Source organism: Gobio gobio (assembly GCF_949357685.1).
Source record: "Gobio gobio genome assembly, chromosome: 8".
NCBI classification, from domain to species: domain Eukaryota; kingdom Metazoa; phylum Chordata; class Actinopteri; order Cypriniformes; family Gobionidae; genus Gobio; species Gobio gobio.
In genome coordinates, this window is record NC_137114.1 from 8,315,113 (window position 1) to 8,342,847 (window position 27,735).

A 27,735-nucleotide genomic window follows, 5' to 3' on the forward strand; every position below is an offset into this window, starting at 1 on the left:
AATGAACGGCTTCCTTAGCTGCCATTTCATTTCCTCGGACACCAACATGAGCCAGAACCCATAAAACCCACAGCCCATCATCTGAGTTATGTGTAATGTTTGCTGTATTTCTATTAAAATGTCTGAGTTATGGCGGTTGTCGTCCGGATTATTGGTACATTACAATTTTAGTAAATTTCTCTGAAACCGTACATGTCACAGTTTGAATATGATCATGGAAATATGATATTTTGTAATATTTAGCTATCATTTTAAATCTGACTAATTTTCTAATTGTTTGTCATAAATCAACAGGCATTGATTTCATAAATGTCCACGAGGACACTGGCATTCTGGGAGACACAACAAGTGAATATAGGAAATAAATATAATAAACTCTCTCCGTTATATCTTTCATAACATAGTTGAGAATCATCTTTAAACAAAGTTTGGTTAATAAAAAAAACACTTAAAACTAAAAATTGATTGGTGAACGAAAATAAAATCCCATAGTTTTTGCCTATACATGTCATGTAATTTATTTCTTTAAACAACTAAGTCCTGGTGTCCACTTAAGAGGACATAACATAACATATCAATAAAATATCATTAATATATCAATATCACCCCCCCCCCTGTGTATTATAATAACATGAACAAATACTAAATTCAAAAACATTTGTCTCCCTCGGTCTTAGGAGGTTACATTTGCAGTTAGATTATCGTTCAGGACACTTTGCTTAATAATAAAATGTATTTTCATGCATATTTATAGTATACAATGTCCAGGGGACAGAAATGCTATTATTCAGCGGCTCATACATAGCCCTCATGTTTCATTTGTCTCTTAAGTTCATGTTTATTTCATGTCAAGTCTTTACTTTTGTATCTGTTTGAATACATTTATATAAGCGTACAATATCACAACTTTATCACGAAAAAAACAACAACATTTAATTTCCAAGCGGGAGGTTTAAAGAGCGGAAGTGACGCAGCCGGTTTGAAGCGGCCGTTGGTGGGCTCTGTTGTTGACATGGAGGCGATCAAACAAAAGTCTCTCGGCAGTTGAAACCCTTCCTTCAGTGAGCTGTGGTAATGTGTGTGTGTGTGTGTGTGTGAGGAGCTGATGATCGGGTGAGATGAGGAGGAAAGCGAGTGTTTTGAGACTCAGCCCGAATGAGGAGGCGCAGCTGGTGCGCGAGGAGCTGGAGAGCCGGAGGAAACTGCGCCTGAAGCAGGTCAGACTCAAACTAACTCTAGCCCAACACTGATACTGCTTTATTATTATTATATCTTACAGGGCTGCCTCAGGCCCACATATATGACCCTTCTCCTGCGAGGAACCAGAGGTGGACAACTCCACCGACCCAGCAGTCTGCGAGGAAGCCCATCCTAAAACTAAAAACACAGGCAGCTATATATTTATCTCTATAAAGACCCATATACTGTGAAAACAATATTATAAGTGTGTGTAAAGCATGATTTGGGAACGTATTTAGTTAATTAAAGGATTAATTCACTTTAAAATGGAAATTAGCCCATGATTTACTCGCCCTCAAGCCATCCTAGGTGTATATGACTTTCTGATGAACACAATCAGAGTTATATTAATGCATATCCTGGCTCTTCCAAGCTTTATAATTGAGTTTGAAGCTCATAAAGCACATCCGTCCATCATAAACGTACTCCACACGGCTCCAGGGGTTAATAATGGGTTTGTGTAAGAACTATATCCATGTTTAACACTTTATAAAGTAAAATATCTAGCTTCCGCCAGACCGTCTTCTGTATTTAACTTACGCAGAGAGCAGAGTTCCTGCGGGGTCTTAAAAAGCTTTAAAAGCATTGAATGTATTAATTTGGAAATAATACCTTAAAAAAACGTTGAAAAGTCTTGAATTTTGATGTCTGGGTCTTAAAAATTGTGCTGTATGTAAGTTCTCCGTATTGTATTTTTCCTCAAAAGTTTAATTTGTCAACCACGATTATTTTGATTAAATGACGTAGTATTAATAGAGGACGACAGTGGCAAGGAAACCAAAACCCCATCAGGTGACCTAATGGAGAAAAATAAACCTTGGGAGAAACCAGGCTCAGTCGGGGGGCCAGTTCTCCTCTGGCCAATTAACAAACAGCGTATGATTATTATTCTGCCAACTGTACAGGTCAGGGGTCATAATAGATCGGAATATTCGAACAATTGGAGTCATCACGCCAGAGACGGGCTTATTGAGGATGACATATTGATTTAACAATTATTAAATAGGAATAATCTTAATATTGGAGTCATCACGCCAGAGACGGGTTTATTGAGGATGACACATTGATTTAACAATTATTAAATAGGAATAATCTAAATATCGGAGTCATCACGCCAGAGACGGGTTTATTGAGGATGCCGTGTCGATGAGGCAATTTTAGCATGATATCGCATTAATTATCGCAGGCGATATGTCCGTGATAATTAATGCGATATGGCTCAGCTTGGCTATGGCTCTGTGTTGTAAATGCCGCTCTATCTGAAAGCAGGTGATGGCGATTTACTTCTAATCAAAGAACCGGCTTTTCTGACGAGATGCGCCTAACAATGTCATGCGATATATATCGCCCAGCCCTAATTAGCGTAGATGTCATGTGCGTACAAACGTTTTGTGAATCAGGCGGAGATTTTTTGTGAGATTGTTCCCTTGTGCGTACAAATACAAAAGAATCCACGCAAATATTAGTGTATGAGACCTATTGTTTTATCGGCCAGCCCTGTCGTTACATAATGTAAACTATTTTATCGCCCAGATCTGTTATATGTGACAATAGGGCATTTAGAGAGAAAATATAAACATCATGGTTTCCTGTAAAGCTGCTTTGAAACGATGTGTAGAGTAGGGATGCGCGGTATACCGGTACTGGGAAAATACCGGTATATATTTTATTTAAAACGGTACGATATCATGATTTTTCTAATTTCGGTATATGCTGCTGTTCCGAAGTTCACCGCTAGGTGGCAGCGCGCTACCCAAAATGAAACCGGCAAATTTGGCAACAGAACAAGATGAATACAGCAGTTGAATCTCACTCAACACGCACAACACTCATTAATAAAGACGAGTAGACGTGAAATTTGGAATTGCTTTGCTTATAAAACTGCTGAAGAACCATCAAACCTTGCCAAGCATCGCTCACTTAATTCCTGACTTGTAAGAGATCGACAGGTGAGTGCATCATTCAAACGATCTAATTTAGACATTTATTTTCTTTCAACACTGATTAACGCACATACATAAGATCGTATCGTTTAAATATAAAGAAATCTCCAGTGTTCGTTTCAACCAGTGACGTTTAGACCTCATAATATTTGCACGCACACTATTGCACTATTTACATCCGCGAAAGACATAACCAACTGTGTTTATGTGACTGCTCACTAAAGATTGACATTTTTGACATAATTGTGTGTGTATTTGACTAAGGAAAAACAACTTAATTTGGAATGCGCGAGCTCTTTAGGCTTGTGTGTGTGTGTGTTTGCTGTTGGTATGAGCGCAAAGAAAACTCGTCCCATATGTATTACGAAATGCTATAAAATCGCTCGCATGTTCAAATTGGCGAGATTTAAAAGACGTGGGCAGTGATTTCCGTCAGCTGTCCCGCAACGGAAGCGAAAGTGTTGAATCTGAGCGCGCAGATGCTCATATAGTGCAGGTGCGATGTCTTTTGAAGCCAGAAGCAAATTGCTAATTTTGAGTGAATGGAGACGTGCAGTATTGCTGAAATTACTTACAAGAAAGTTTCCAAATGACTGATTGATGTGATAATCTTTGTTGATTAACTTAATAATAAACATTTGCGGTAATTTCCCGCTTCATAAACCCAAAACTTGCGAGAGTGAGTAAAATTATGCGCAATACCCGCATCAAAATTCAGACCCTGTGTGGTATCGATTTAATATGGGTACTTCGGTATTAGATTGTGGTACCGTACCGAAGACAAAACTGTGGTATCGAGCCATCCCTAGTGTGGAATTACGTCTCCTCTAGCACTATTAATGCAGTGTGTGTGTGTGTGTGTGTGTGTGTGTTGTGGCAGGTGCGCGAGCAGGAGCGGTACATCGCGAGGCAGGTGCGGCGGCAGGTGCAGGAGCGCAGACAGCAGCAGATGCAGATGCTCACGGACGCCCTGGAGCTGGAGTGGCAGCAGCAGCACCGGCTCAAACTACAGGCCTTATCCTCGCTCTACCAGCACAGCCTGGCGTCTGTGGGACTCGGACACCGCAGCGCCCGCCAGAACGTGAGTCCACTTACTGCCGCCTTCACTTTCTGCACGGCTCTATTTAAAGGGCACATGTTATGAAAAATTCACTTTTATATTGATTTTGTGTCCACAAAAAACATCAACCACTCCGTTTGTTATTTCCCCCCATAAATCTGAAACTCAAAATGAGCCGTTCAGGAATGTGCTGTAATGTGACATCACATTGCACAGGCCCCGCCCACGACTGCTGATGGACTCCGCCCTATTAGCTTAGCTCCGCCCCTGAGTGATCTGTACACAGGGTGCTTCTCAATATCCCTCCTCGTTTCCTCGCTCCTCCATCATATGACCCGGAAACCGACCGAGCTCAGCCATCTTGTAGGACATCTCAATTCTCTAATTGCATCGCGAGGATGGAGGAGTTAGGATGGAGGAGTGAGGATGGAGGAGTGAGGATGGGGGAGTGAGGATGGGGGAGTGAGGATGGGGGAGTGAGGATGGGGGAGTGAGGATGGGGGAGTGAGGATGGGGGAGTGAGGATGGAGGAGTGAGGATGGGGGAGTGAGGATGGGGGAGTGAGGATGGGGGAGTGAGGATGGGGAAGTGAGGATGGAGGAGTGAGGATGGGGGAGTGAGGATGGAGGAGTGAGGATGGGGGAGTGAGGATGGGGGAGTGAGGATGGGGGAGTGAGGATGGAGGAGTGAGGATGGGGGAGTGAGGATGGGGGAGTGAGGATGGAGGAGTGAGGAGTGAGGATGGAGGAGTGAGGATGGGGGAGTGAGGATGGGGGAGTGAGGATGGAGGAGTGAGGATGGAGGAGTGAGGATGGAGGAGTGAGGATGGAGGAGTGAGGATGGAGGAGTGAGGATGGGGGAGTGAGGATGGAGGAGTGAGGATGGGGGAGTGAGGATGGGGGAGTGAGGATGGAGGAGTGAGGATGGAGGAGTGAGGATGGAGGAGTGAGGATGGGGGAGTGAGGATGGAGGAGTGAGGATGGGGGAGTGAGGATGGGGGAGTGAGGATGGAGGAGTGAGGATGGAGGAGTGAGGATGGAGGAGTGAGGATGGGGGAGTGAGGATGGGGGAGTGAGGATGGAGGAGTGAGGATGGGGGAGTGAGGATGGGGGAGTGAGGATGGGGGAGTGAGGATGGGGGAGTGAGGATGGGGGAGTGAGGATGGAGGAGTGAGGATGGAGGAGTGAGGATGGGGGAGTGAGGATGGGGGAGTGAGGATGGAGGAGTGAGGATGGAGGAGTGAGGATGGAGGAGTGAGGATGGGGGAGTGAGGATGGGGGAGTGAGGATGGAGGAGTGAGGATGGAGGAGTGAGGATGGGGGAGTGAGGCTTCCTGAGGAGTCATGAGCGAGGATACACGGGTGAATCCTTCGAGGAAGTGTTTTATCAACTAAACGTGACGCACGTATAAATTCTCCTCCCCCTTCACATGTTTACATGTACAAGACACAAATGTATGTCAAATAACAACAACTGACAGTTACAGAATAACTTGTTAATAACTTGGAATAATTAGTTGTTATTAATAACTGGTAATTAAATAAAATATGGACAAATGTGGTATTGTGTAGGGGTTGAAACTATTACAATATAGATAGTTATCTCTAATGTTCAAGAATCCCGACGTGCAAACTAAAGTCATCATTATTTGACGACGCTTTGAAGTGATGCTAAAGGGAGCGAGGATATATCATTTCACTGGATTCAATTCCTCCGCCCTCACGTCTTTTCCTTGCATCCTTCCCTCGCATCCTAAAGCTAAGACGCGAGGAAAGGAAACGAGGATGCACAAATAAGAATTGAGAAGCACCCACAGTCCGCCATGTTTATCTCCTCACCAGAGCTTTTAACAGCAGCATTCAAGTAACACATGATTCTTACTAAGTCTTATTCAGGGTTCCTACGGGGTTTGGAAAAGTATGGAGTTTGATTTGAGTAATTTCCAGGTCTGGAAAAGTATGGAAAAAATAAATCAGAGTATGGAAAAATATTTATGTTTCCAGACTATTGTCCCTATTTCATTTTCTAAATATAAAATTAAGAATTTCTAAATGTATATAATAAATATATACACAATGTTTTTTTTTTTTTTCAATGAATGAAAAGCTTGTAGCCGAGCTATGGCAGTAAAGGTCAGACCTGTGTGTTCCTTCCTCTTCTCAGTTCAACAGTGGTTAACTCAGCACTTTGTAGTTTGTGAAAGCAAGTTGGGTTTGAGGATAAAGCAGAGTCGATGGTGGAGTTCTTAAAGGAATAGTACACACAAAATGAAAATTTGTCATTTATTCACCCCCATGTCTTTCAAAACCATAAGACTTTATTATATTAACATTTTTAATATTTTAAATCTGAGAGATTTCAGTCCCTTTATTAAAGGACTTGTTCACCCCAAAATGAAAATGTCCTAATCATTTACTCACCTCAATGCCATCCAAGATATCCATGACTTACTTTCTTCAGTGAAAGATAAATTACGTTTTTGAGCGGTTGCCATTTTGGATGGCATTGGGGAGAGTAAATTATTAGGACATTTTCATTTTGAGGTGAACTAATCCTTTAAATATCTTCAGGTGTCCAAGATTAACAAAAGTCTTATTAGTTTAGAATGACATGAGGGTAAGTAAATTATGATAGAAATTACATTTTTGGGTAAATTAATAACCCTTTAAAAAAATTGACTGATTTAGCATTTTGATCGTTAAGGACACAAAAGGCAATATTTTAATATAGGATTTCTAAATATTAGATAGCCTACATAGAGGTTTTGACTCCGAGTGTAACAGACTTGTCGGTGCCGATGGCATTGTGGGTAAGTGCGTCGCCATGTAGTGCTGTTGTGCTTCTGGAGACCCGAGTTCGAGTCCTGCCTCATGGACTTTTCCCAATCCCGCCCCCCTCTCTCTCCCTCCTTACTTCCTGTCTAGCTACTTTCCTATCCTAATAAAAGGCAAAAACGCTAATTAACTAAATCTTTAGAATGTAACACTTGTTAGCAGTTGAATTTGAAAACATTTTATCTGAACAAGTTAAATTTGGTCGGAAAAATCTGTAGGAAGTCTGGAAAAGTATGGAATTTTGAAATTAAAATTGTGTAGGAACCCTGCTTATTGAAGCTACTAAAGTTAGCGTTTACTCTCCGACTATGTGTGGACTATTTTTTTCATTGTATGGAGCAAAATAAACAGCGAGATGTTTCTCAAAATATCCTCTCACAGGTTTGGAACCGCATGAACGAGAGTAAACGATGAGCGAGTCTTCAGTTGCGGGTGAACGATCCCTTTAATGTGTGTGTGTGTGTGTGTGTGTGTGTGTGTAGGAACCTGATTTGGAGGCTCTGGCTCAGAAGAGTGTGGAGAGGCAGGAGCGAGCGGAAGAGAGACATCGGGAGGCGCTCCGAGAGCTGGGCGCCCGCAGACATGAGGAGCAGAAGCAGCGCTGCAGGTACTCAAAGAATCCCCCTACAAAGTCATACTAGTGTGCCATTAGAGGCTTCAACCTGTCACATATGCTTTATGCCATGTGATGTGATTGTGCCAACAGGCCCATTGAAGCCCGGAGGAAAGCTCTGGAGGAGGAGAAGCAGCGGGCCGTGAGAGTGGCCAGCCTGCCGCCGCCTCCGCCAAACCCAGTGGAGGTACAGAGCCAGTCAGGGTTGGCTAGGGTTGGAGAGCTGTTAGCACATGTGATGTCATTATTGTGATGTGTTTCCTGTCTCAGAGCATTGGGAAGATGACGCCACGTCCGCTCAAGTCAGTGGCAGAGCACTTCTCCGTCACACACTGTCACATGCCACAAACCGCTGTGGACAGAGAGACCCACCCTCAGCAGCAGGTACAACATATATCATCTTTGACTGGAATATCAGGAAAAGACATGAAACATGGGGTCATAAGGTGTTTTCATCAGTGACAGGGGCTAGTCTGGGATTTTATAGCCGTTCGAATCCACTGTTTGACAAACCCCAAGGTCGTTTGGTGATTCAACTGCTGTCCAAATCCACATCTTCAAAAGCCGCGTTTCCACCGAAATTACCCGGAACAATTTGTACCAGGAACTTTTTTTACAGGAACTTTTTCCCCCCAGACCTGCTACTGTCTGCGTTTCCACTGCGGTCTAAAGTAGCGGGAAGATTAGGCCAATTAGTCCGGTGATGAAGGACAGCACGCGGCTGCTCCTCCCAGTCACAGACGGACAGTGATCATTTTTGCGCGATTCTGTCTGCAACAATAACAAGGAGATGCAAGCAGCGCTGCTTTTGGTAGTTATGTATTGGTTTACTAACGAGGTCATTAACAAAACGGCGGAAAAGAGACGAGCACTGATACTAAAGCGTATTCTCGTAAAGCTAGATTTAAAATAAGACAACGCATGTTATTATCAGCTATTACAGACCGGTCATGTAGTTTAGAGTTGACAAAACCAGACCAATCTATTCAGGCTTTGTTGGTCCCATGATGCTGTTGTGAACTTCAGTTGTTTCTTGAAGTATGGAGACCAGGGGCCTGTACCATGATGGTAGTTTAACAAACTCAGGGTTACAGGATTAGTTTTGAGTTGACAAAACCAAACCAATCTATTCAGGCTTTGTTGTTCCCATGATGCTGATCATCAGCTTTCTCTGTCAACTCAGGCTTTGATCCTGAGTTTAGGAGTTTAGCTGTGACATCAGCAGTGAACAGCCAATCACAGGCTGTGGATCAGTGAAACTGAGATTCACTTCTCACGAGAGAAGCCGTGAGATCCACTTCACTCTTCTGCAGAATATACATGATTGAAAAATATTAAGAATTTAAACAAATTTACACAGAAGAAAAGAGCTGTCGAGGACAACTTTAAGAAAAATCTTATACGTCAATGCAAGTAAAAGTTATGAAGTTAGTTTAGTTGATATATAGACAGAATTGAACATTTATGCTCACATGTATTTTTTTATAGATTTAGTTATTGAATTTAAAGCTTATTTGTATGACCTTTATATAGGCTATTTATTTTAATATTAACAAAATGCATATTAATGATTGATTTACTAAAATTATTTTTAAATAATTCAAAATTATTATTATTATAAATAAGCATTGTTAAAAGCCAGAGGCTTAAGTCTTTAATAGCCATTTGCTATGCAGTGACCTTTAATTTGGAGTAGAAAAAGGGGGAGTGACTTTATTGCATCAGAGGCGTGTCACTGCTCACAGCTGATTGGTCTAATTTCAGTTGGAGATCTCTTATCCAGAACATAACCTGTCCTGGAGCAGGTTAGCCGTGGAGCGTAAGTTACTATGGAGATGAACACTGCTAAAAGCCAAACCACTTTAATGGTACCTAAAACCCAGGATTGGCACAAACTAAGCTTAAACATATCTGGCTAGCAGCTAAACCGGCTTCATGGTATAGGCCCCTGGAGACGTCGGATCAAACAGAAGTTATTCTTTTAATGAGAACTCTCTGTGCTGCAGGTCATCCGAAAACAGTCTGATTTAAACAGCATACCTGATAGGTTATATACATTCCAAAAGGGGAGGGATTTACATTGATGTTGAACAAAGCATGTAAATTAAAATATACAGGTTTTGGGAAAACCTGCCCAGACAGAGTATCACCTACTCCTAATCAGCATAACTATTCAAACGCATAGATGCTAATCCAATCACTCAGGCAGTATTGCTCTAAACTTGTCATGGTAAATAGTCAGGAAGTGCATAAAGACAAAAGACTTAATGCCTCAACCACTTACACAGCCTGACGTAATCTCCCTCAAGTTTAATCAAAATGTAAAACACAAATATAGATAATGTTTTCAGTTATATTCTATTACATTGGAACCTATATTTAACAATGTATAAATTTGTAATCTTACAATGCTGATCATCAACTGTCTCTGTCAACTCAGGCTTTGATCCTGAGTTTAGGAGTTTAGCTGTGACATCAGCAGTGAACAGCCAATCACAGGCTGTGGATCAGTCAAACTGAGATTCACTTCTCACCAGAGAAGCAGTGTGATCCACTTCACTCTTCTGCAGAATATACATGATTGAAAATATTAAGAATTTAAACAAATTTACACAGAAGAAAAGAGCTGTCGTGGACAACTTTAAGAAAAATCTTACTTCGTCAGTGCAAGTAAAAGTTAGTTTAGTTGATATATATATATAGAGAGAGAGAGAATTGAACATTTAAACTCACGTAGTCATTTTTATAGCTTTATTTATTGATTTTAAAGCTTATTTGTATGACCTTTATATAGGCTATTTATTAGGGGTGTAACGATTCATTTTAACAACGATTCGATTCGTATCACGATTTGAGGTTGTCGATACGATTCAAGGACGATGTTGGTTCATTTAGAACGATACGATCCGAAACGATTCAGTGACTTTTTAGCCAAAAATTGTGTGACTGAAATAAATATCTGGATACTGGTCAGTGCAGGTGAAGTTTCCAAGATTCCTGTTGTTTCTTGTAAGGGAATCCGGTATATCAATTAATTATGGATATAAACAAACAAGTAAACAACAATTAATGGCAAATGCATTCAAATTTTATTTTAATAAAGTGTCACCAACAGTTTAGGTTGAATTAACAGGAAGTTAACCTTTTCTGCTCTCATTTTCAATTTTCAATACATTTTCAATAAAAGCACAGTAAGTGCAACATTTCAACAGTAGGTTAACCTGCTACTTCTGCTTTTGTTATCCAACATAATAATATTACAATATTAGTATAAAAAATAAAGTGCAACTAACTTCTCTTCAGGTTTAATTAATAGTAGGTTTACCTGCTACTTTTGCTTTTGTTTTTCAACATTAAAATAATACAAATACAATATTAATATCAAAAATAAAGTGCAACCAACATTTCTTCAGGTTGAATAAACTGGCTGAACCTGCTACTACTCTCAGTTTAATAAACAAACAATATTTAACAAAAGATAAAATGTAACCAACTACTCTTCAATGACTCTACAGATTTCTTTTTCAAAAATATCAACATGATCTGACCGCAGAACACTTCTCTGTGCGTTCACTATGTCTCCAGCAGTACTAAAACACACTGGTGCTGGAATGCACAGGTCACATTTAGCCAGGGTTGAAAGTACAGGTTGCGTTAGCTCTTTCTCCTGGTGGCCTGATAATTTCTCTCTCGTTGGCTTCTCCTCTGCCATACGCCATGCTATGTTTTGTTTTCTTAGCGCTGCTGCTGATGCGTTGCGATGATGTCACAGATAGGCAGACTTAATCGAGTAACGTTTAACGCCTTTATCATTAAAAGTGCTAAGAAAAAACATCCATATAAAGTCTGACGTGCTTAAATCCAATGCGTTATTTCCCATGATCCATACAATCGATTGATTACCTTTTAAAACGATGTTAGATCGATATATGTCGTCCGGAAGGCCATCTTGCCGAGCACAGATCGATGTAGTTAGATCGTAGGAAAATAAATCGATACATCGATGTAGTAGATGAATCGTTACACCCCTACTATTTATATTAATATTTATTTTAACTATGTGCCTATTAATGATTGATGAACTAAAATGATACATGTGTAATTGCTTAAGGGTAATTGCATAAATGATATCGAAGTCATTCAAAATTATTATTATATTAAATAAGCATTGTTAAAAGCCAGACACTTTAGTCTTTAAAGTCCCTGTAAAGTCAAAACAAATCTCAGAATTGCCTTTACAGGGACTTTAAAAACCATTTGCCTTTTAATGTAGTGGCCTTTAATTTGGAGAAGAAAAAGGGGGAGTGACTTCATTGCATCAGAGGTGTGTCACTGCTCACAGCTGATTGGTCTAATTTCAGTTTGAGATCTCTTATCCAGAACATAACCTGTCCTGGAGCAGGTTAGCCGTGGAGCGTAAGTTACTATGGAGATGAACACTGCTAAAAGCCAAACCACTTTAATGGTACCTTAAACCCAGGATTGGCACAAACTAAGCTTAAACATATCTGGCTAGCAGCTAAACCGGCTTCATGGTATCGGCCCCTGGACTAAATGTTTGTTGTTTTCTGGAACTAAACTAATGCGCTGTTGTGCTGTGTGGTGCGCAGCTGAGTGCTCATCAGGCGGCCGCTCTGGAGGTCCAGCGTGTGGAGGAGCTGCGGCGAGGGGAAGCTCGAGAGCGGCAGGAGCAGCTGGAGAAGGCCCGGCTGAGGGGAAACCACGCGCTCCGGAGAGAGCAGCACACGCAGGTAGAGCCGCCAGACGCCTGTGTGTGTGTGTGTGTGCGTGCGTGCGTGCGTGCGTGCGTGCGTGTGTGCGTGTGTGCGTGTGTGCGTGTGTGCGTGTGTGCGTGCGTGTGCGCGTGCGTGCGTGTGTGCGTGTGTGCGTGCGTGTGTGCGTGCGTGTTTGTGTGCGTGCGTGTGCGCGTGCGTGCGTGTGTGCGTGCGTGTGTGCGTGCGTGCGTGCGTGTTTGTGTGCGCGTGCGTGTGTGTGCGTGTGCGTGTGTGTGCGTGAGTCACACCTCTGTGTGCCTGCAGGATGGTGTGCGGATGCTCTGTGTGTGTGTGTGTGTGAGACTCAGACCTCTGTGTGCCTGCAGGATGGTGTGCGGATGCTCTGTGAGCTGGAGCGGTTGCAGCAGGCGGATCTGCTCCGCCGCAGACAGGAGCTCAACAGTGTGCCGGCGCAGATCTTCCAGCCGCTCTACAGACAGGAGGAGCTCAGGAGAGAGCAGCAGCGGGAGCTGGAGATCGCCTTTGAGGACCTGAACACACAACAGCAGCAGCAGCGCAGTATGATACGCATCAGCTCTAGTTTAAACTTTACATCTCTCAATTCTGACTTTACATCTCTCAATTCTGACTTTACATCTCTCAATTCTGACTTTACATCTCTCAATTCTGACTTTACATCTCTCAATTCTGACTTTATATCTCTCAATTCTGACTTTACATCACTCAATTCTGACTTTATATCTCTCAATTCTGACTTTACATCACTCAATTCTGACTTTATATCTCTCAATTCTGACTTTGCATCACTCAATTCTGACTTTATATCTCTCAATTCTGACTTTACATCACTCAATTCTGACTTTATATCTCTCAATTCTGACTTTGCATCACTCAATTCTGACTTTACATCACTCAATTCTGACTTTATATCACTCAATTCTGACTTTATATCTCTCAATTCTGACTTTGCATCACTCAATTCTGACTTTATATCTCTCAATTCTGACTTTACATCACTCAATTCTGACTTTATATCTCTCAATTCTGACTTTGCATCACTCAATTCTGACTTTATATCTCTCAATTCTGACTTTACATCACTCAATTCTGACTTTACATCTCTCAATTCTGACTTTATATCACTCAATTCTGACTTTATATCTCTCAATTCTGACTTTACATCTCTCAATTCTGACTTTATATCACTCAATTCTGACTTTACATCACTCAATTCTGACTTTATATCTCTCAATTCTGACTTTGCATCACTCAATTCTGACTTTATATCACTCAATTCTGACTTTACATCACTCAATTCTGACTTTATATCACTCAATTCTGACTTTATATCACTCAATTCTGACTTTACATCACTCAATTCTGACTTTATATCTCTCAATTCTGACTTTGCATCACTCAATTCTGACTTTATATCACTCAATTCTGACTTTACATCACTCAATTCTGACTTTACATCACTCAATTCTGACTTTATATCTCTCAATTCTGACTTTATATCTCTCAATTCTGACTTTACATCACTCAATTCTGACTTTATATCACTCAATTCTGACTTTATATCTCTCAATTCTGACTTTATATCTCTCAATTCTGACTTTACATCACTCAATTCTGACTTTATATCTCTCAATTCTGACTTTATATCTCTCAATTCTGACTTTACATCACTCAATTCTGACTTTATATCACTCAATTCTGACTTTATATCTCTCAATTCTGACTTTATATCTCTCAATTCTGACTTTATATCTCTCAATTCTGACTTTGCATCACTCAATTCTGACTTTACATCACTCAATTCTGACTTTACATCACTCAATTCTGACTTTATATCTCTCAATTCTGACTTTGCATCACTCAATTCTGACTTTACATCTCTCAATTCTGACTTTATATCACTCAATTCTGACTTTATATCTCTCAATTCTGACTTTACATCACTCAATTCTGACTTTGCATCACTCAATTCTGACTTTACATCTCTCAATTCTGACTTTACATCACTCAATTCTGACTTTGCATCACTCAATTCTGACTTTATATCTCTCAATTCTGACTTTGCATCACTCAATTCTGACTTTGCATCACTCAATTCTGACTTTATATCTCTCAATTCTGACTTTGCATCACTCAATTCTGACTTTACATCACTCAATTCTGACTTTGCATCACTCAATTCTGACTTTACATCACTCAATTCTGACTTTATATCACTCAATTCTGACTTTATATCTCTCAATTCTGACTTTGCATCACTCAATTCTGACTTTATATCTCTCAATTCTGACTTTATATCTCTCAATTCTGACTTTACATCACTCAATTCTGACTTTATATCTCTCAATTCTGACTTTGCATCACTCAATTCTGACTTTGCATAACTCAATTCTGACTTTATATCTCTCAATTCTGACTTTGCATCACTCAATTCTGACTTTACATCACTCAATTCTGACTTTATATCTCTCAATTCTGACTTTACATCTCTCAATTCTGACTTTACATCACTCAATTCTGACTTTGCATCACTCAATTCTGACTTTACATCACTCAATTCTGACTTTATATCACTCAATTCTGACTTTATATCTCTCAATTCTGACTTTGCATCACTCAATTCTGACTTTATATCTCTCAATTCTGACTTTGCATCACTCAATTCTGACTTTACATCACTCAATTCTGACTTTGCATCACTCAATTCTGACTTTATATCTCTCAATTCTGACTTTGCATCACTCAATTCTGACTTTGCATCACTCAATTCTGACTTTATATCTCTCAATTCTGACTTTGCATCACTCAATTCTGACTTTACATCTCTCAATTCTGACTTTGCATCACTCAATTCTGACTTTACATCACTCAATTCTGACTTTATATCACTCAATTCTGACTTTATATCTCTCAATTCTGACTTTGCATCACTCAATTCTGACTTTACATCACTCAATTCTGACTTTATATCACTCAATTCTGACTTTATATCACTCAATTCTGACTTTGCATCTCTCAATTCTGACTTTATATCACTCAATTCTGACTTTGCATCTCTCAATTCTGACTTTATATCACTCAATTCTGACTTTGCATCTCTCAATTCTGACTTTACATCACTCAATTCTGACTTTACATCTCTCAATTCTGACTTTACATCACTCAATTCTGACTTTGCATCACTCAATTCTGACTTTATATCTCTCAATTCTGACTTTGCATCACTCAATTCTGACTTTATATCACTCAATTCTGACTTTATATCTCTCAATTCTGACTTTATATCACTCAATTCTGACTTTATATCTCTCAATTCTGACTTTACATCTCTCAATTCTGACTTTATATCTCTCAATTCTGACTTTACATCTCTCAATTCTGACTTTGCATCACTCAATTCTGACTTTACATCACTCAATTCTGACTTTATATCTCTCAATTCTGACTTTACATCTCTCAATTCTGACTTTACATCACTCAATTCTGACTTTATATCTCTCAATTCTGACTTTACATCTCTCAATTCTGACTTTATATCACTCAATTCTGACTTTATATCTCTCAATTCTGACTTTATATCTCTCAATTCTGACTTTATATCTCTCAATTCTGACTTTACATCACTCAATTCTGACTTTATATCTCTCAATTCTGACTTTACATCTCTCAATTCTGACTTTATATCTCTCAATTCTGACTATATCTCTCAATTCTGACTTTATATCACTCAATTCTGACTTTATATCTCTCAATTCTGACTTTACATCACTCAATTCTGACTTTATATCTCTCAATTCTGACTTTACATCTCTCAATTCTGACTTTATATCTCTCAATTCTGACTTTATATCTCTCAATTCTGACTTTATATCTCTCAATTCTGACTTTACATCACTCAATTCTGACTTTATATCTCTCAATTCTGACTATATCTCTCAATTCTGACTTTACATCACTCAATTCTGACTTTATATCACTCAATTCTGACTTTATATCTCTCAATTCTGACTTTATATCTCTCAATTCTGACTTTACATCACTCAATTCTGACTTTATATCTCTCAATTCTGACTTTATATCACTCAATTCTGACTTTATATCTCTCAATTCTGACTTTATATCTCTCAATTCTGACTTTATATCTCTCAATTCTGACTTTACATCTCTCAATTCTGACTTTATATCTCTCAATTCTGACTTTATATCTCTCAATTCTGACTTTACATCTCTCAATTCTGACTTTACATCACTCAATTCTGACTTTATATCTCTCAATTCTGACTTTACATCACTCAATTCTGACTTTATATCTCTCAATTCTGACTTTACATCTCTCAATTCTGACTTTACATCACTCAATTCTGACTTTATATCTCTCAATTCTGACTTTACATCTCTCAATTCTGACTTTATATCACTCAATTCTGACTTTATATCTCTCAATTCTGACTTTATATCTCTCAATTCTGACTTTATATCTCTCAATTCTGACTTTACATCACTCAATTCTGACTTTATATCTCTCAATTCTGATTTTACATCTCTCAATTCTGACTTTATATCACTCAATTCTGACTTTATATCTCTCAATTCTGACTTTACATCACTCAATTCTGACTTTATATCTCTCAATTCTGACTTTACATCTCTCAATTCTGACTTTATATCTCTCAATTCTGACTTTATATCTCTCAATTCTGACTTTATATCTCTCAATTCTGACTTTACATCACTCAATTCTGACTTTATATCTCTCAATTCTGACTATATCTCTCAATTCTGACTTTACATCACTCAATTCTGACTTTATATCACTCAATTCTGACTTTATATCTCTCAATTCTGACTTTATATCTCTCAATTCTGACTTTACATCACTCAATTCTGACTTTATATCTCTCAATTCTGACTTTATATCACTCAATTCTGACTTTATATCTCTCAATTCTGACTTTATATCTCTCAATTCTGACTTTATATCTCTCAATTCTGACTTTACATCTCTCAATTCTGACTTTATATCTCTCAATTCTGACTTTGCATCACTCAATTCTGACTTTATATCACTCAATTCTGACTTTATATCTCTCAATTCTGACTTTACATCACTCAATTCTGACTTTATATCTCTCAATTCTGACTTTACATCTCTCAATTCTGACTTTGCATCACTCAATTCTGACTTTACATCACTCAATTCTGACTTTATATCTCTCAATTCTGACTTTACATCTCTCAATTCTGACTTTACATCACTCAATTCTGACTTTATATCTCTCAATTCTGACTTTACATCTCTCAATTCTGACTTTATATCACTCAATTCTGACTTTATATCTCTCAATTCTGACTTTATATCTCTCAATTCTGACTTTATATCTCTCAATTCTGACTTTACATCACTCAATTCTGACTTTATATCTCTCAATTCTGACTTTACATCTCTCAATTCTGACTTTATATCACTCAATTCTGACTTTATATCTCTCAATTCTGACTTTACATCACTCAATTCTGACTTTATATCTCTCAATTCTGACTTTACATCTCTCAATTCTGACTTTATATCTCTCAATTCTGACTTTATATCTCTCAATTCTGACTTTATATCTCTCAATTCTGACTTTACATCACTCAATTCTGACTTTATATCTCTCAATTCTGACTTTATATCTCTCAATTCTGACTTTACATCACTCAATTCTGACTTTATATCACTCAATTCTGACTTTATATCTCTCAATTCTGACTTTATATCTCTCAATTCTGACTTTACATCACTCAATTCTGACTTTATATCTCTCAATTCTGACTTTATATCACTCAATTCTGACTTTATATCTCTCAATTCTGACTTTATATCTCTCAATTCTGACTTTATATCTCTCAATTCTGACTTTACATCACTCAATTCTGACTTTATATCTCTCAATTCTGACTTTACATCTCTCAATTCTGACTTTATATCTCTCAATTCTGACTTTATATCTCTCAATTCTGACTTTACATCACTCAATTCTGACTTTATATCTCTCAATTCTGACTTTATATCTCTCAATTCTGACTTTACATCACTCAATTCTGACTTTATATCTCTCAATTCTGACTTTGCATCACTCAATTCTGACTTTATATCTCTCAATTCTGACTTTGCATCACTCAATTCTGACTTTACATCACTCAATTCTGACTTTACATCACTCAATTCTGACTTTATATCTCTCAATTCTGACTTTGCATCACTCAATTCTGACTTTGCATCACTCAATTCTGACTTTGCATCACTCAATTCTGACTTTATATCACTCAATTCTGACTTTGCATCACTCAATTCTGACTTTATATCACTCAATTCTGACTTTATATCTCTCAATTCTGACTTTATATCTCTCAATTCTGACTTTACATCACTCAATTCTGACTTTATATCTCTCAATTCTGACTTTATATCACTCAATTCTGACTTTATATCTCTCAATTCTGACTTTATATCTCTCAATTCTGACTTTATATCTCTCAATTCTGACTTTATATCTCTCAATTCTGACTTTGCATCACTCAATTCTGACTTTGCATCACTCAATTCTGACTTTATATCTCTCAATTCTGACTTTGCATCACTCAATTCTGACTTTGCATCACTCAATTCTGACTTTATATCTCTCAATTCTGACTTTGCATCACTCAATTCTGACTTTACATCACTCAATTCTGACTTTGCATCACTCAATTCTGACTTTACATCACTCAATTCTGACTTTATATCACTCAATTCTGACTTTATATCTCTCAATTCTGACTTTGCATCACTCAATTCTGACTTTACATCACTCAATTCTGACTTTATATCACTCAATTCTGACTTTATATCTCTCAATTCTGACTTTGCATCTCTCAATTCTGACTTTATATCACTCAATTCTGACTTTGCATCTCTCAATTCTGACTTTATATCACTCAATTCTGACTTTGCATCTCTCAATTCTGACTTTATATCACTCAATTCTGACTTTATATCTCTCAATTCTGACTTTGCATCACTCAATTCTGACTTTACATCACTCAATTCTGACTTTATATCTCTCAATTCTGACTTTACATCTCTCAATTCTGACTTTGCATCACTCAATTCTGACTTTACATCACTCAATTCTGACTTTATATCTCTCAATTCTGACTTTACATCTCTCAATTCTGACTTTACATCACTCAATTCTGACTTTATATCTCTCAATTCTGACTTTACATCTCTCAATTCTGACTTTATATCACTCAATTCTGACTTTACATCTCTCAATTCTGACTTTGCATCACTCAATTCTGACTTTATATCTCTCAATTCTGACTTTGCATCACTCAATTCTGACTTTACATCTCTCAATTCTGACTTTGCATCACTCAATTCTGACTTTGCATCACTCAATTCTGACTTTATATCTCTCAATTCTGACTTTGCATCACTCAATTCTGACTTTATATCTCTCAATTCTGACTTTATATCTCTCAATTCTGACTTTACATCACTCAATTCTGACTTTATATCTCTCAATTCTGACTTTATATCTCTCAATTCTGACTTTATATCTCTCAATTCTGACTTTACATCACTCAATTCTGACTTTACATCTCTCAATTCTGACTTTATATCTCTCAATTCTGACTTTATATCTCTCAATTCTGACTTTATATCACTCAATTCTGACTTTATATCTCTCAATTCTGACTTTATATCTCTCAATTCTGACTTTATATCTCTCAATTCTGACTTTACATCTCTCAATTCTGACTTTATATCTCTCAATTCTGACTTTATATCTCTCAATTCTGACTTTATATCTCTCAATTCTGACTTTACATCACTCAATTCTGACTTTATATCTCTCAATTCTGACTTTATATCTCTCAATTCTGACTTTATATCTCTCAATTCTGACTTTATATCTCTCAATTCTGACTTTATATCTCTCAATTCTGACTTTACATCACTCAATTCTGACTTTATATCTCTCAATTCTGACTTTATATCTCTCAATTCTGACTTTATATCTCTCAATTCTGACTTTACATCACTCAATTCTGACTTTATATCACTCAATTCTGACTTTACATCTCTCAATTCTGACTTTGCATCACTCAATTCTGACTTTATATCTCTCAATTCTGACTTTACATCACTCAATTCTGACTTTATATCTCTCAATTCTGACTTTACATCTCTCAATTCTGACTTTGCATCACTCAATTCTGACTTTACATCACTCAATTCTGACTTTATATCTCTCAATTCTGACTTTACATCTCTCAATTCTGACTTTGCATCTCTCAATTCTGACTTTATATCTCTCAATTCTGACTTTATATCTCTCAATTCTGACTTTACATCACTCAATTCTGACTTTATATCTCTCAATTCTGACTTTACATCACTCAATTCTGACTTTACATCTCTCAATTCTGACTTTATATCTCTCAATTCTGACTTTGCATCACTCAATTCTGACTTTACATCTCTCAATTCTGACTTTACATCTCTCAATTCTGACTTTATATCTCTCAATTCTGACTTTATATCTCTCAATTCTGACTTTGCATCACTCAATTCTGACTTTACATCTCTCAATTCTGACTTTGCATCACTCAATTCTGACTTTATATCTCTCAATTCTGACTTTACATCTCTCAATTCTGACTTTACATCTCTCAATTCTGACTTTATATCTCTCAATTCTGACTTTGCATCACTCAATTCTGACTTTATATCTCTCAATTCTGACTTTATATCACTCAATTCTGACTTTATATCTCTCAATTCTGACTTTACATCTCTCAATTCTGACTTTACATCTCTCAATTCTGACTTTATATCTCTCAATTCTGACTTTATATCTCTCAATTCTGACTTTATATCTCTCAATTCTGACTTTATATCACTCAATTCTGACTTTATATCTCTCAATTCTGACTTTACATCACTCAATTCTGACTTTATATCACTCAATTCTGACTTTACATCACTCAATTCTGACTTTATATCACTCAATTCTGACTTTATATCTCTCAATTCTGACTTTATATCTCTCAATTCTGACTTTATATCTCTCAATTCTGACTTTACATCACTCAATTCTGACTTTATATCTCTCAATTCTGACTTTATATCTCTCAATTCTTACTTTATATCTCTCAATTCTGACTTTACATCACTCAATTCTGACTTTATATCACTCAATTCTGACTTTACATCTCTCAATTCTGACTTTGCATCACTCAATTCTGACTTTATATCTCTCAATTCTGACTTTACATCACTCAATTCTGACTTTATATCTCTCAATTCTGACTTTACATCTCTCAATTCTGACTTTGCATCACTCAATTCTGACTTTACATCACTCAATTCTGACTTTATATCTCTCAATTCTGACTTTATATCTCTCAATTCTGACTTTACATCTCTCAATTCTGACTTTGCATCTCTCAATTCTGACTTTATATCTCTCAATTCTGACTTTATATCTCTCAATTCTGACTTTGCATCACTCAATTCTGACTTTATATCTCTCAATTCTGACTTTACATCACTCAATTCTGACTTTACATCTCTCAATTCTGACTTTATATCTCTCAATTCTGACTTTACATCACTCAATTCTGACTTTACATCTCTCAATTCTGACTTTATATCTCTCAATTCTGACTTTGCATCACTCAATTCTGACTTTATATCTCTCAATTCTGACTTTACATCTCTCAATTCTGACTTTGCATCTCTCAATTCTGACTTTATATCTCTCAATTCTGACTTTATATCTCTCAATTCTGACTTTACATCACTCAATTCTGACTTTATATCTCTCAATTCTGACTTTACATCACTCAATTCTGACTTTACATCTCTCAATTCTGACTTTATATCTCTCAATTCTGACTTTGCATCACTCAATTCTGACTTTATATCTCTCAATTCTGACTTTATATCTCTCAATTCTGACTTTATATCTCTCAATTCTGACTTTACATCACTCAATTCTGACTTTGCATCTCTCAATTCTGACTTTATATCTCTCAATTCTGACTTTACATCTCTCAATTCTGACTTTACATCTCTCAATTCTGACTTTATATCTCTCAATTCTGACTTTGCATCACTCAATTCTGACTTTATATCTCTCAATTCTGACTTTGCATCACTCAATTCTGACTTTATATCTCTCAATTCTGACTTTACATCTCTCAATTCTGACTTTACATCTCTCAATTCTGACTTTACATCTCTCAATTCTGACTTTATATCTCTCAATTCTGACTTTGCATCACTCAATTCTGACTTTATATCTCTCAATTCTGACTTTATATCACTCAATTCTGACTTTATATCTCTCAATTCTGACTTTACATCACTCAATTCTGACTTTATATCTCTCAATTCTGACTTTACATCACTCAATTCTGACTTTATATCTCTCAATTCTGACTTTATATCACTCAATTCTGACTTTACATCACTCAATTCTGACTTTATATCACTCAATTCTGACTTTATATCTCTCAATTCTGACTTTATATCACTCAATTCTGACTTTATATCTCTCAATTCAAAGGTGACGTGGTGCTGCAGCTGGTACCTGAACCTCTTCCTCCTCTGTCTGCTGCTAGTCATGATGAAGAGCTGGATGTGACCCTTGACCCTGAATGTGCACCTGAAGGGGAGGAGCCAGATACCCCGGTGACTGAAACAACTGGTGGGCAGCCAATCAGAGAGCAGCATGTGATCTGCAGTGACGGGGCCGCAGTGACATTGTCTCTTGTGTTCTGGCAGATCCTGGCAGACGGGCTCTGAGGAGACTGCTGGACCGCATCAGGAGCCAGAGAGACCGCCAGCGGGCCGCACTGACGTCACAGGAGGGAGAAGCTGATGTGGAATCCAGTGTTGAAACCGGATCTTTGAGCAGCCAGGAGAAAGCACCAGAGGCCAGTTTGGATGAGCAGACGCCCAGCCTAACACACACTGATGATGGTAAAGCTTCAGCTTTGTTTGTCACTTACACACATCTGTTTTTAAAGGGTTAGTTCACCAAAAATGTAAATTCTGTCATTAATTACTTACCCTCTTGTCGTTCGACACCCGTCAGACCTCCGTTCATCTTCAGACACAAATGAAGATATTTTAGTGTAAATCTGATGCTCTGAAAGGCCTCCATTGGCACAATGGCACTTTACACTCTCAAGACCCTTAAAAGACACTAAAGACGTCGTTACAAAGTCCATCTCACTACAGTGGCTCTACAATAACTTTATGGAGTGACGAGAATAGTTTTTGTGCGCAAAAAACCCTAAATAACGACTTATAGTGATGACGATTTCAAAACACGGCCTCATGAAGCTTCGAAGCGTTATGAATCAGTGAGTCGATTCAGCAGTTTGGATCGCCAAATTTCATCAGTTTGACGGTTTGACACGCGATCCGAATCATGATTCGACTCACTGATTCATAATGCTTCAAACTGCTGAATCGACTCACTGATTCATAACGCTTCGAAGCTTCATGATGCCGTGTTTTGAAATCGTCATCACTATATAAGTCGTTATTTAGGGTTTTTTGCGCACAAAAACTATTCTCGTCGCTTCATAAAGTTATTGTAGAGCCACTGTAGTGAGATGGACTTTGTAACGACGTCTTTAGTGTCTTTTAAGGGTCTTGAGAGTGAACCGTGCCATTGTGCCAATGGAGGCCTTTCAGAGCATCAGATTTACACTAAAATATCTTCATTTGTGTCTGAAGATGAACGGAGGTCTGACGGGTGTCCAACCACATGAGGGTCAGTCATTAATGACAGAATTTACATTTTTGGTTGAACTAACCCTTTAAGGATGCACTATTGACTTGTCACGTTATACAGTAATGCCGGTTATGAGAGGGATGAGACCACTAGGGGTGTAACGATATATCGTTATATCGAGATTTGTATCGTGGATGTAAACGATATGATTCGCGATTTATAGTTGTTTTATCTAAGGCTCAGCTCACTGTATTTATAAGGTATAATAAAGCCCCGAAGCCAGATCGCTTTCACTTTCGTCCTCATAAAGTTTGTCAAGTAAATGCGTTTAAAGGCCTGCCAGTTTGAACAATAAAGTGATTTTAGACCATCAGATGTGTATTATGTTGAACTAATGCCTGATATATTGTGACAAACGAGCACTCAGACAGAAGCTCGCACATCACGTGAAGATCGAGCGCAGACACGCAGTCTCAACGCTGTACTGTGACTAAAGTAAAGTCACTAAAGTAGCTCAGAATCTCAACCGTTATAGCATAGATTTGAATACCTTTGCAAACCACAGCTTCATAATGAATAGAGACGGTATGAGTAATTCACACACACCATCACTCTCTCATTAATGCACTCAGATAAATGTAATGTAGGCCTGTGTGTTAATGTATCTGTATCTGATGTACACCAAGCAGAAATCTGCCCCATAGACAATAACTGCTGAAAGTCAACCGTTTCCTTCAAGTGTTTAAAAATCACAAAAAATTCACTTTTTCATTAGAAAAAAATAATCCACCTTTTTAATAGTAGAAAATATTTACAGTAAAAATCTTATCAGGAACTTACTCAACCTTATGAGGGCAAAAAAAAAGAAGCAAAATAATTGTTCATTAATCGTAATCGAGGTCAAATGTTCAATTAATCGAGGTTTTTATTTTTGGTCAAATCGTTACAGCCCTAGTAAGTTTTTATAGTTTGGGTATAAACACTGATGTCTTTTTTGTCAATTGTATGTTTTGTTTTGCGTATTGTTACACCAGGAGGTGGCGATACGTTGAGTTACATTTGAATACACGTATTATACATTGAATCATTCATTCAAAAGATTTATTCACAAACGCAGATTCATTCAACAATGAAACAAGTCTTGATGAGTGACACATTGACTCCATTCAAATAATTTATTTAGTTCAGAGTAACCTCTTTTAAATAGAGCACTTTGTCAGAAGCTGATGTGTCCCGTGATCTCACTGCTCAGGCCCTGACGTAAGCGATGAAGCCGTAGTGGCAGGAACGCTGCGGCCCCCAGAGGAACAAGACCAGCTGAAGCCGGCGAGTGAGAGGAGGGCGACCCATGTGAGTTCACACATCACTGTCCGTTCCCCTACACTACAGATGCTTCAGCGGCTGAGCTGTGATGTGAAACTACTGTACCTGAAGAGCTTGTGAAACACACATGCCTCATGAAGGTCTCTACACTTGAACTGAGCTCATCATTCACTCTCAATGCTCTGATCTCTTATGTGGCTGCTTAACCCTCTGGTGCTCTTCGGTTTTTTTTTTGGACCGGAACATTTTCTGTTTTGAAATGTTAAAAATCACAGCTTCATCGGAATGATATGAAACTTTGTTGACTTTTCTAGCATTAGGTATATAAACACACACAAAAATTGGGGTCGTGATTCGAGCATGCTAATTGGTCGTAAAAAAATACTCCCACTTGTGCTCTTCGGTCAAAAATGACCAGCATAGGAAATGAATGGGAAATCTGCAAAAACACAACTTCACAGAAAAAAAATCTCTATTTCTAAAAACAACAAAAAAATGTCTAAAACTTTTTAATAAATAGTCTTTGAGATTTTTTAAATATATATTCAAATCCATCAACAAAAAAAAAGGCCTCTAGTGGTTACACACATGGCTGCATGATTTCTTAAATAATTCCAAAAGAGGCGCTAATCTGCCTTCAAAAACATATATTTTGAAGGCCTAGTCTCTATTTTAACCTGAAATGCAATTATTTTTTTAATTTTTTTTTAATGACAATTTTTTTGTATTATTTTCAATGGCAAAAATAGACCATAATTATTGCATAAATATTAAAAAATACCATCAAATCATCTCAAAATACAAAATTAAAAAGGAAAAATATTATTGAAGAAAAATAAATTGCATTGGTTTTACTGGGGTGGAGGAAGTTTAATTTTTAGGTCACTTATGACCGGGAAGACGACCAATGAACCAAGAGCACCAGAGGGATAATGTTTGGGCGTACCACCGTCTTTGGCACAGTTTAGTTGACTGTCACAGCCCGAACTTCAAAACTAAATTAGAAACCTTTAAAACCGCATAATAGTGGCACTATAAGAGGATTTTCTAGTATTAAATGAAGACTCCAGAGCCAACTATTAAAAGATTATCTTCACTATAAATGTCCTCTGAGGCCTTTTTTACCACCAATTGATGGTGGTCTGTTAGTACAACTGTAAGATAATCTGTGTGTGACTTCCTGTCCAGGAGGAGGCGCTGTTGAGACAGCAGCAGGAGCAGCTCGCTGTGCTGGAGGAGCTGGAGCAGAGGCGGCGAGAGCTTGAGCAGCGCCTGAGAGAGACTCAACACATGAACAAGACCCTGCAGGACGCAGCTCAGAGGCGGCCTGTGATGCAGGAGAGCGCAGAGCTTCCCGAGGTGCGTCTGGACACGAGTGGGCCGCACACTGTGGAAAAGAGATCTCTGTACATATACAATTATGCATTACATATACATTTAGGGCTGCATGATTTGGGGAAAATATCTAATTGCGATTGCGATTTAAAATGCTATTATTATTATTTTGTACAAAAGAAAAGTGTGTATATAACATTTTGTGTTTATATATAAAAATTTAAATGGAGCATTTAAGAATAAATATAACAGTATAATAGTATTTATATTTTACAGAAAACTTAAAATGATGGGTAACCTGCTAGTATGCAGACAGACTAAAAATCATTAGAAAGGTCTTTTTCAGATCTGTGCTTTTTCAAATCTGTGCTTTTTATCTGTGATATCAATTTCTTAAAGTCTATGTCTTTAATACGAAATATGAGCCTCTTATGCATCCACTGTGGGGGTTAAAACTCCTGTACATTGAAGAAAAACATATGGATTGTCATATACATTTATTTAGAATTTTATTTATTATTTTTCTTATTTTCTTCCCAAAAGTTTTTCACACTGGAGGCCAGAGGGCGGCCTCGAGCAGAAACTCCACATTTTCCTACGAGAAGTAATCGTTTGTTCTCAGGAAATCCCTAATGTGAAGCACTGTAGGCTGAATAAAACAAAGATAGAAACGCTTTGACTGATTAAACATGAAGATAATACTTCTGCGACAAGATACGGTGTATTTGAGTTCTTCAAGCCTTCTCGGGTATTTTCATAATAATAAAGTATTCAGTGCTGATTGACATTCTGTGATGAGAAGCCACATCAGCTCGACTGACTATATGAAGTGAGTTAACCTGTTATTAAACGTT

The 27,735-nt window shown here is 37.8% G+C and overlaps 1 protein-coding gene across 2 annotated transcripts in view; it reads left to right on the top strand.

Moving 5' to 3' along the window:
- The first annotated feature begins 967 nt into the window (after positions 1–967).
- Positions 968–27,735, top strand: part of cep295 (centrosomal protein 295) — a 71,155-nt gene continuing 44,387 nt past the window's right edge. The window contains exons 1-11 of one of the 2 annotated variants that reach the window (XM_079823785.1): positions 968–1,217; positions 4,063–4,263; positions 7,559–7,683; positions 7,783–7,876; positions 7,960–8,073; positions 12,300–12,440; positions 12,791–12,983; positions 23,045–23,185; positions 23,263–23,460; positions 25,476–25,573; positions 26,735–26,905. In XM_079823785.1, the coding sequence (XP_079679911.1) occupies positions 1,119–1,217; positions 4,063–4,263; positions 7,559–7,683; positions 7,783–7,876; positions 7,960–8,073; positions 12,300–12,440; positions 12,791–12,983; positions 23,045–23,185; positions 23,263–23,460; positions 25,476–25,573; positions 26,735–26,905 (1,575 nt within the window). In that variant the 5' untranslated portion in view covers positions 968–1,118. The remainder of the gene's footprint in view (positions 1,218–4,062; positions 4,264–7,558; positions 7,684–7,782; positions 7,877–7,959; positions 8,074–12,299; positions 12,441–12,790; positions 12,984–23,044; positions 23,186–23,262; positions 23,461–25,475; positions 25,574–26,734; positions 26,906–27,735) is intronic. The other variant, XM_079823786.1, reaches the window with a different exon arrangement.